General features: G+C 38.4%; 1 protein-coding gene across 3 annotated transcripts in view; it reads right to left on the bottom strand.

The window, feature by feature from the left end:
- The window catches only part of LOC124159360 (sperm-associated antigen 17-like), a 51,034-nt gene that overhangs the window by 25,138 nt on the left and 14,441 nt on the right, over nt 1-11,455 (bottom strand). For all 3 annotated transcript variants that reach the window (XM_046535124.1, XM_046535125.1, XM_046535126.1), the window contains exons 11-15: nt 8,297-8,461; nt 5,761-6,359; nt 2,947-3,103; nt 1,083-1,270; nt 915-989 (exon numbers count right to left, since the gene is read on the bottom strand). In XM_046535124.1, the coding sequence (XP_046391080.1) occupies nt 915-989; nt 1,083-1,270; nt 2,947-3,103; nt 5,761-6,359; nt 8,297-8,461 (1,184 nt within the window). The remainder of the gene's footprint in view (nt 1-914; nt 990-1,082; nt 1,271-2,946; nt 3,104-5,760; nt 6,360-8,296; nt 8,462-11,455) is intronic.

The raw sequence follows: 11,455 nt of genomic DNA, 5'->3' as shown, positions 1-11,455 counted from the left end.
TGGCTCTTGAGATTGAGGATAGGAGCTGGGGCACCCACTGTAGGGACGTCTTTGATTGGTTGATTAAAATTCTGAAATGAGTCTATTTCATTTGACTTTTTAATATTTGGCTAGCAAGTAATTTATCTCTCTATTGCTATATTTTTTCCTTTATGTCTTTTTCGAGTGTTTTTTTTTCTGCAAAATTATCGTTAGTTAAATGTGAATATGAGCTACCTCACTCCTCTGTGTCCCCCTTAGCCTGTCAATCAATTTTCCTTTCGCCACTTCACTTTGATTGTTTTTAGTCTTAAACTTGATTGTTTCAGGCTTATCTTCGTGAAAATCCATTGTAAACTATTCAAAAGGTATGGTACGTTTTCACGAATTTATTTTATTTTTATTAAATTTAATTTATTTAATTAGTTTTAAATAAATTGTGTGAAAAAGTACCATGCCTTTTTAATTGTTTGTAGTCTAATTCAAGTACCTAATTTAAGTATCCTTTGACTTTTGCTGATTGGTTGAGCAATAAGAAAGTTATTCTCATTTTGGTATAATCAATTCTGCCAATATTTTTACAGCCATAATAGAATCTCAGGTTTGCTGTGCCCTCTTAAACTCATAATTTACCTACTTGCCCTACTATATTAATTTTTTCTACTAGCTCTACTATATTAATTTCCCTACTATATTAATTTACTAGTAATTTAGTCATGTGGTTAATCGAGCATCAACTATAGAAATAGCTTTTTACTTTTTTAAATCAATGATATAAATACATATGTAAACCAATAGCTCAGTAGAGATGACTCCCCTAACCTAGAATGTATCCAGGTGTTGACGATTCATTGAGTGATGTTCCTGGAGTGTAATTTAGAGAGCTGGTCATGCTTTATTTACATTATTCAATATGTTTATGCCACTCTACGTACCTTAGGTGATTCTTTTTCCATATTTGATGGCACAAGGTTTTGATGTTTTAGGGTGCCTTGCAGTAAGTATTCCTCCTAGATCAGAAAGAGGCAATGTACTCTTTTAAAGGTATTTTTTAAGTTAAGTTTTATCTGTAAAATTAATACAAAGGTTTAATGGATGTTAACCTTTCTGATCAGCCGGCATGGATCCAACTCTTGAAGTTTGAGGGTAATGGCATCACATGGTGGTGATGGAACCTCCTCTTCTTCCTTTGCTGCTTGGTCCGAGCTCTCTAGCAATGCTTGCTTTATGCTTTCATGGAAAATTCTTTCCTGTTCCACCAGCCATTTAATCTCCTCCTGGAGGATATTATCTAGAAACATGGTGGGCCGGGATATTAAATTTTACCTTTGTTATAATATAAGATATACGTCAATTTTGTGGAACATCTGTTCTGCTGAGCATGAATATTGGCAACTCATATGTTTCAGTGATTAAGTGCCTGATTTACTTTAATGTAATATGTAATGATCACAATGGTGGATACTACCTAATAAAAAGTGGTTAATCTAAATGAAAGGTCATCTCTATGAGAATTTAATAATGATGTTGATCTTCCTGGGAGATGGAGCACAGACCAGATGCCTTTAAGATTTCTCGAGCATTTAACTAGACAGCATTGAATGATCCAATGCAGTATGGGGAAGGGAATTGTCTTTATGGTAAATGTCTTTCTGATGAATTAATGACACATTAATTCATCTTCTAGCTTGTGGAATGGAAAAATGGAGGTCTGCAGTAAATCAATCATAGGATTGTAGTAGTACTGCATATTTCCTATGGAAAATAAACTTTTTCCGCAGTAGAGACAGCCCTGAGAAAGAGTGTACATATAGGGGGGGCCACAATATTCTAGGATGGATGGTGGTAGCTAATCTCCTTCAAGTAAAGGTCGACTTGGGTGGGTTTCCTCACGAAGGATAACAATTCCATCTTCCAATGAACTGGTTCATTAGTTCACATTTAAGTCACTTCCAGGAAGCTATCGATACTATTTTTGTGCCACCATCAAAATGGAAGAATTAACTTTTAAATCTAAAATTCTCGACTGGACTGTATACTGCTTGAGTCTATGCCACATCTTGCAAATATGGCACATTGTGCATTGTAGAGAGAGGCTGGAAGACATAAACAAGTGAGAAAGAACTCTGTAGGCACCTGGAATTGGGGAAATTTGACGAGTCATCAAGAACAGAGCACTCTATTCAAGAAAATTACATGATTCCCTTGGAATGGACAAAAATTCTATCTCCTCACATGGATTGTGAGATCACATGATACCATTGGATGCCATTTAAATGAAACTGTGTGCGAAAACCAAGAACAAAAACAACAGCTATAGCATCAGCAGATCGTATCCTGAAAATCAGGGGGGTGGACAAGTCATTGAGAGACTACAACAGAGAAAACCACTGTGAGATGCAAGAGAAGCTGTATAAACTGGCCATTAATAATGGAATGGCGTATAAAATTCGTCGAGTTGCACATTGAAACACTAAAATAGGAAGAAACTTACTCAGTGTGAAACCTGAGAAAGTTTCACTCAAATTTTTCGCTGGGAAAGCACCAATTCGCATATGCATCTCTGAACATATTTGCTGGTTTAGTCATTGTTGTTGGTAGATTTTTTGCAGAAACTAATTCCTTGCAACTGATTTATGGCAATCCTGATGCTTCACTAGAACTTAGCAATATTTTCTTAGAGACGGATTTACTATCGAAGTAAAATTTTGATAGTTCTATTGACTTAGTCTACAGAAAAAAGTAGATTAAGATTAGTTTTTGCTAAAATATGCAGTAGATATTATCCCATCCCAGATATGAGTTTTATTTTATTTTGTATTGTGTAACGGTTTCAACGATGGTTTCAATGTATTGTGGCATGGTTTCAATCTTGGTATTTGGTGGAAGTGTAGTTATGGAATATTGAGGAGTATAAAAATTTGATCATACTACATTTAAGACGTGAGGAGCATTGGGATTACGCACCATAGAACTCTCGGAAGCATACAGCAGTTGGTAGCTTCTCGTTCCAATATACTTCAGTCAGTCCTTCTTCCTTGTAGAACATAACTAGGAGAGCATCACTTGGTGGGAAGTAGCTGCACTCTATATTTTTCTGCTCACACAGACATTCATAAATGGCCTGTGGGTGAGAGAAAATGTGAAATAGTCACGTATCTAATATATCCCAAGAGATACAGTATCCAGAAGTAGTAGGACTGTTTTTTTTCCGCGCGGGCGGAAAGATTGAGGGGGGTCTGCAAGACTGGATGTTGTGGGGGGGAGCCTTGGGAACAAGTTTCAACTTGCGGCAGTTGCCTGCATCCATTAGTTAAGTGTGGACTACTGTTTTCGTGACCTCCTGTTTTGACGCCTCGTCGTTGGTTGCGATGGAGCAGCGGTATGCCATCAAGTTTTGCTACAAACTTGGAAAATCGGCAACAATGCTTATGCAGGCCTACAAGGAGGATACCATTAGCCGTTCCTCGATATTTCAGTGGCACAAGTTGTTTCCGGATGGCAGGGAGCTCGTCGAGGACGACCAATGTGCCGGGCGTCCGTCAACATCGAAATCGAAAGTGAAATCGATGTTGATTCCATTTGTCGACCGTCATGGAATTGTCCATAAGGAGTTTATACCTCCTGGACATTCTGTAAATGCAAGATTTGACGTGGAAGTGCTGCGAAATCAGATCACACGCATGCGACCAGACCTGGTGGGGCATTGGAAGCTCCACCACGACAATGCACCGTGCCACGGCGCGTGGATTGTGAGGGATATCCTGGCCAAATTCAGCGTTTCCACGTTGCCTCACCCCCCTCTACAGCCCTGATGTGGCACCACCGAACTTCTTCCTGTTCTTCAGGATCAAAAGGCAGCTCAAGGGGCATTGTTTCGACACGGTGGAAGCAGTCCAAGCGGCGATGACGAGGGTGCTGAACAGTATCCTGGAGGACGACTTCCGGAAGGCCTTCATGACCTGGAAGACTTGCTACCAGAAGTGTGTGGATGCCCAAGGGGCCTATTTTGAAGAGTATTTAGTCGATGTATCAAAATGTTCAATAAATTAATTTTTTTTAAATCAGTCCTACTACTTTTGGATACCACCCTGTATTTATAAATCTTGCTTCACTCGCTCATCTCTTAACACATTCAGTGCGGAGCACGTCAATTGATGTGGTCCCTTCCAACCCAAGATACACCTTGGACCTCTCTTTCGGCCGGCCTTTCTCCGCCTCAGTATGTGATACTAATATCCACTTCCGAGTCTTCCGATTGTGTGCATGGCCTTCAGCAAGCTTCCCTCTGTCGACCCGTGTGTGCTGCTTGTAAATAGCAATATTTGAACGGAAGTTATGGCACGAAAACCTCACTATTTTTCTTACTTATTTTATCGGCCGATTCTGACGACGTTCATGAAAATCGGGCCTGCATTGAATGTGTTAAACTGGTTAGTTGTCTGCCACTAAATGGAGCATGCTCTGTCACCCTAGATATCATGTTCAAGACCCTACACACTCATCAGGCGCACAGCTAGGAATTAAGGCTATGGGGGTTTTAGGCTCAACTAATACTGGGTGTATGGAATACGGGAGTTGCAGTTGCCCTCCCTCAGAAAATTTTTAAGATAAATGGTTCAAAAAGGTGAGTTTTACGACTTTCTTAGGGATATTTTATTAATTCTTACACTATTCTATAAGTAATATTTATTCAATTACGTAAAATGGATTAAATTTTAAAATTTCTCTGAATTCTGGTGGGGGGGGGGGGGGGTTTCCCTTGCTGTGCCAATGGCTCATCTTACTAGCTTCTCTCTTGATTGGGGTCGTTTCTAGTAACTATTCTTGTTTTTCTAACACAGGTGATGCAGATTAAGGGCATTTTGGGGAAATGTATCCTAGGCTAAAAAGTACCAAACTAATTTTCTCATTTCTATTTCTGAGCTGCATTGGGGAGATTAATATCTAATTCTGTTTAACGTAATATTAAGCCGCAGTAGGAATATCTAATTCCAAGGCAAGGTTCCACTCCAGTTTTCATTCTTTACACCAAATCACTGGCAATAGAATTATTTTAGAAATTTTCATAGAAAATAATTTTGTTAATGATGTAGTAGGTAGTTGTTTTGGTTTTAATTTTTACATTATTGAAGGTGATATAAATGGTTACTAAAGATATTCGTATTTTTATTCTACTGACCATAATGCTGGTATAATTATTTCTTCTTAATGCTTAATTTTGTCTTAAAGTTTCGATGTTGGATTATACATAAATTAATAATAAAACGTTATTGTACTTTTCCACACGATTTAATTAATACGACCAGTTTTGTCGCAGAGGCGACATCATCAGGTACAGAATCCGTTATAATAACAGTTATTTTGTTCTTGTTTGTTTTAAAATAACTGTTATTATAACGGATTCTGTACCTGATGATGTCGCCTCTGCGACGAAACCGGTCGTATTAATTAAATCGTGTGGAAAAGTACAATAACGTTTTATTATTAAGAATGGATTTTCACAAAGTAAAGCCAGAAACAATCAAGTTTATACATAAATTCATTGAAATCATATTTATTCCATTACGTTTCATGTTTTTACGGTGTGCATTTAGTCAGTCTTTGCTGGCCATGCCATCACTTTGGGGGTGAAAACTTACACTTTGAAATCAATGCTTTTATTTCTAAGAAGGCCCCAGTATTCGTGTTCTCTGCAAACTAATTCACAACGTAAATGTACTAGTTGTTGAAAACATGTCTTTTTAAGAAATAAAGAGCTGCGTTTGTTATGCGGCTTACCTGTAGCAGGACCTTCTCACTTAGTTCTTCTAAGAAGCCGAGACATCCTGTCTCCCCAAAAAGTTTCTTGCCATCTTCAAGATCACTCAGTTTTGGGATTTGTCTGCTATAAAAGGGAGCATCCATTTCTCGTTCAGTTTCGCTATCCAGGTGTGATGTGTGTCTACTATCATAGAAATTCCTAGTCTTATTCGAGGAATCATGCTTAAGCACCTCAATGCATCCCTTCTTGACCACGACTTTGACTTCCTGAATGGGCTTTGCATGTGAATTTTCCAACTGATTTCCTCCTTCCTGACTGGGACATGGAGTATAAGCGGGGAGTAAGGGAAATATAGCAAGTTGCTTATCTTCTTGTTGTTCCAAGCCATTCTCATTATCATTTGGGAGGAATATTCTGTCCCCATATTCTCTGGTGACGGAAGTGATGCTGTCTGCTTGTCTTCTTGTCAGAAGATGGGTTCCGTATCTTCCAATTATTTTACTCCCTGGGAGAACATAGGTATTGAAGCTGCTTGTTTCGGTCTTGTACTCTCTCTCTTCAATCATGTGTTCCAACATTTCTTCAAATTTGAGAAGGTACAGGATTGAAGAAACCACTGTAAAAAGAATGAAACAATTTTTCTGTATGTGTGTGATTATATTTGTCTCAGATTAAGATGCCTTTTTCAGGAGATCCCAGCATCTTGTCCATCAAAAGGTAATTAATTACACAGGGAGGGAAAGAAAGAGGAAGAAATTGTTGCCTTCTCTTGGTGAAAATTGGTAGCATTGGCCCACATAATTTTTTTCTATATCTGTTATTTAGTATATTTTGTATTTTTTTCCTTCCTTTTCCTAAAGTCTTTGTGAATATTCTCAGCTTAAAGTTCATATATTTTCGATGAAGTATAGGTTTCTTTAGTTCTTTTTCATGGTAGTGAGAGAAAATTCAACAATGGCCAGCTTCTCCTTGTAGCTCATCAATCTAACTACTAGTCTGTTTCATTATATTTTATTCTATTTTTATTGATTTTGTTCTCCTTCATCATCATAAATTTTCCTAATTCAATTTCCTATAATTTTGTCCCTTGAATAATTTCTTGAAATCTCAAAAGTTTCCATTCTTCCATGAACCATATCTTGTGTGTTCCAGGTCTTGTGTATCCATGTCAGGTAAATCACCACTTTAATATTGCCTGCATATTACATAAAAAGTTGTTTTTGGCAGGCATAAGTTGCAAAAATGAATTTTTCCTTTCACGACTGATTTTTGTGTCATATTCTGGTCTTTTAGAGAGCTACTGCATCCATGCCTATAATTCTATCCATACTTTTATATTATATATGTACTATAATGTTATTATGTAATTCTTAACCCTGTGCCTCCAAGTTTTTGAATTTTAGAAAAAATCGAGGTATTATCTTGAATTGACGATAACAAAAAGCTATCCTCAACTGCTAGACTGATGAGAGGAAGGCACTCTATCATAAGGCTTTACAGAGGAAATGGGGAAGAAGGATGCAAAAAAATTGAGAAAAAGACAAAGTAAACAAGGGCGTACTCAGGATCAAAACTAGGAAGGGGGCAAGCCATGGTTGTTCAAGTTGTAGGTAAGATTTAAGCATGGAAAAGGTTAACGGAATCAGGATTTTAAGGAAACCATAACAGCTCCTTATTAGTTTTTAAAATTGTTTCCTTAAAAAATATTATTTTCCTTGAAGACATTTGTGGTTTTTGCTTCAAGGGGGGCAGTTGCCTCCTCCTGCCCCTCTCTGGGTGCGCCCATGAAAGTAAATGCAACTGATAATTTTAATAGCTATTATAAAAGTCATTTAATAGCAGGAGATCCGGATCTGGAATTTATGGTTATATATTTATTTGTAATATTTCCTGAAGAAAAACCAGGCTTTTCATCTCAAAACACATTTTCTGTATTTGACTCTTAGCTGCTTAAGATGCAACTACTATGAACTGTCAAAATGATTTGTCTAATTTTTATTTCATAATGAGTCCTTTTCAATATTATTTTTGCGTGACAGTGATTGGTAAAAATAATGGATTGGTAGAAAATATGCTGATTATAACAACCTGAGATAACTTGGTTTCTTCTACTGAGCTCGAGCTCTTATGCTTGAGCATACAAGTACCTACGTACCAGGGGCGCAGCTAGGAATTAAAGCTGGGGGGGGGGGGGGGGGTTTAGGTGGAACTCACACCGGGTTGTGCGGGGTATGGTATACCCACCAGGATAAGCGGTAGGTGTGAGATTAATAAATTGCGGAATTTTCTAGATAAATGGTTCAAAATGGTGAGTTTTACGGCTTTCTGAGGGACATTTTATTCATCCTTACTCTATTCTATTGGTAAAATCAATCAAATGAAGCAAAATGGGTTAAGCTTAAAAATTTCTCTGAGCTCTGGGGGGGGGGTTTTATCCCCAAACCCCCCCCCCCCCCTCGCTGCGCCACTGCAACGTACCATAATCAGTTGAAACTTAAAGCTGTGGATTTATGATTGTAAGAGCTCTTCTTGGTTGATAAAGGTAACTCTTACCATTATAATCCATGCAATCATCATTAATGACCTCTACCAGCCGTTTGATGCTTTGAGCGTAGACTATTTTTTCCAATTCTTTTTGTGGCGATATTTTTTCCCACAGATTAAAAACCGGAATAGTTCTCAACACATCTTTTGTCATAGCTGCTAAGTCGAGAGTACCTGAAAAGAAGAATAATTTTAGTTTTGACATTCGAGGTAATTAAGATCTTAAGATCTCTTCAAATTCAAGTGACACAGATGACTCGAGTCATCTGTGTCACTTGAATTTGAAGTGCACTCTCCTAATTAATGCTGAATCCAGTATTACAAAATTTTCAATTGGGAACAAATTGCCCTCAATTTATAGCCTTATAATTTGAACAAAATTTTCATGTAAAGTTTTGGTTCTCGAATTTTATTTTTTCTTAATTCAATAATTAGATGAGCTATTAAGTTTTCGAAGCTAATATTTAGATTTAATCAATCTGTTTATTTCAATCAATTATTCACCACTGACGTCTTTCACCCACGGATGCAAGAACTGACTTCGCTGTCAAGAAGGTTGGCGAAATAGGGTATAGTTTCCTTCGTCAAAGAAAACGAGAGGCATTGATTGCGATTAGTTGCCCAACATTAGTGCATTCATATTATATAAATTATTTGGCTTTAGAAATCCCAGTTTACACGAATGGTCAATTTTAACATCATTTGAAAAAGGTCAGATTGGCGGCTATGCGATGCCACTCCATGTGTGACGTCACAGGGACCTAGATTATATACGAGTAGTCAGGAGTTTTACATCGTCTGAGATTACTAATGCATGCATGTGGCACAGAGCTCAGGGAAACATTTCTTAATAATCTCCTATTAAAATTGCCTATGGTCCGAAAGTTTCCCACGCTCGACAGTGTATTAATAATCCTTATTTAAGCCAAGCACTACCTGCTAGAAGAGTACTCTGCTACCTGCTAGCAGCCTGCATCGTAGCGGCGCTCATAGCCTCGCACCAAGGTGGCCTCACACGGCGGCAGCTGGAACCAGAATGACGTCACATGGGCTTCATACTTAGCCGTCGCGTTTTCGCGAGCTTGAAGATTTTCACTTTTCTTTTAATTGCGAAAAGTAGATGTCGTCATTTAAAAATCTAAAAGCGTGAAATGCGCACTCCAGGTGTGACAATCTTTCGATTTAGGCAATTAAAAAATAGGAAACCGCCCTATTATGTTGCTGTAAAGGTTATCCTCGGGGACGCAATCCAAGAAAATGCATATTTATTCGGCCTAAACGGTGAGGAAACATATGATTGAACAAACTCTTCTGCGGTTTCTTCGAATAGCAATAATTTTTACGATGAACTTTCCCAACGAAAGAAAACTATTTACATATACTCTATGTTAGGTATAGGACCCATGCAAGTTCCTCAATGAGGAACTTGCATGGGTCGTAGATTGCTCTAAAAACTATTTTGAACGAGTCAAATGGATACATTAGCTCGAAAAAATACCTTCGGTTTCTCCATTCAACATCAAAAGAAATAAAAAAATTGCATTTAAAATCGAGAAAAATTTCTCTGACCCGACCACTGCGCGAAGACACCCGAGCGTTGCCGAGGCCAGGCGTGACGTCATAGGTGCCTAAACAACCGTAGGGAGTTGGGAAATACGCAGAGCGCATGGTGTAAAATTTGTTTTGAGGGAGTATTTAGCCGCTCATCGTCACTTTATTTTGTTCTGTTATTCTTGGGCAAGTTTTTCTATTGCTATTGTGCCTAGATTATTACTTGGGATATTAATAATGCGGCATTGGGATGATGAAGTACAAGCGTTTCACTTCGTATGTTTTAGTTATCAGAAAAATGGATGATAACGTTGCCACTCGTTCGAATAGTACACCTGAAATTCATCTGCATCTACAAAATACCCCGCAAGCCGCCTAAAAGGCGTGTGGCATGGGGTGTTAGGACACCAGCCTTTTTTTAGGACACCAAAAATTGATGCCACGACCCTCATGGAATTTGTTAAGACAAATTATTGCTATACGTCGGCGGCAAATCGAGATGTAAAAGAAACTTGTAATACTGGAGGATAACGATCGTAAGCTGTGCTGTTGACATTAGAGTAAGCTGTGCTGTTGAATTTGGCAACGCCGAATTAGTGGAGAAGGTAGCAGGGGCGGATCCAGGATTTTTTTCTGGGAGGGGCACAAGCAAGGCCGTATCCAGGATTTTGTTCTGGGTGGGGCACAAGGATACCTCGTAATACAAAACGAATGCAATGATAATGGGACCGTATTAAAAATCTTGCATATTTTTGAGGGTCTGGGGGGGGCACGTGCCCCCGTGCCCCCCCCCCTGGATCCGCCTGTGGAAGGTAGTCCTATCCGTCCTATGGTACGAATTCACAGCAAAACAGTCTGCACACAATCCATATGTGAGATCGCGAATCGGTTCCGCTGCCAACACACACACAAGCTACAACCTATTTCAATAATATAGGTAAATCCATAAACAATATACTAGCATATACCATAAAAATATAGTGGGAAATAGGCAAATACTCTTATCAAAAACTGGAAGTCACTGTCACATTCTTATATTCATCACGTACAACTTACAATAAAAGAACTCGTTATGATGAAACAACTATTTATTCACTGATTTAAACCCTTAAATTAGCCCACACAAGTGACACCGGTGACTTTTCTCACTACTATTCGTTGAAATAATGGAATAACAAACTTCACCCACAGTTTTTCTTTCAATAGCGTGATCGTGAAATGTCATATCTACGGTGAACAACGGAGATTAGAACGCCACTGACAATTTTTACACTACTGTTAGACATTTATCGATAGCGTAATAGCACTTTTTACAATTCAATCACGATGGAACACTGATAGCTCTTGGCCGATATTTTTCAACCTTGTCAAACGTTGTGCATTACAACCACTGGCACTGTGATTATTAGCAGTAGCTTAACGGGAGATGTCACGTTGAAAATAACACTATTTTGGCACAAAAATGTTCCTAGATGTCTCCAATCAGCGAGCAAAAGTTGCGTTGACTGGAATTCACCCCATAATACAAGCACAGACAGTCCTAAACGACGAATTCTCCGGTACCTACGAATAAACGGATGAATTTATTGCATATAAAAGCTAAGCGGACATTAGTAA

This window comes from Ischnura elegans, chromosome 5 (assembly GCF_921293095.1).
Source record: "Ischnura elegans chromosome 5, ioIscEleg1.1, whole genome shotgun sequence".
In the NCBI taxonomy this organism is placed as follows: Eukaryota; Metazoa; Arthropoda; class Insecta; order Odonata; family Coenagrionidae; genus Ischnura; species Ischnura elegans.
This window is presented reverse-complemented; position numbering and strand designations above follow the sequence as displayed.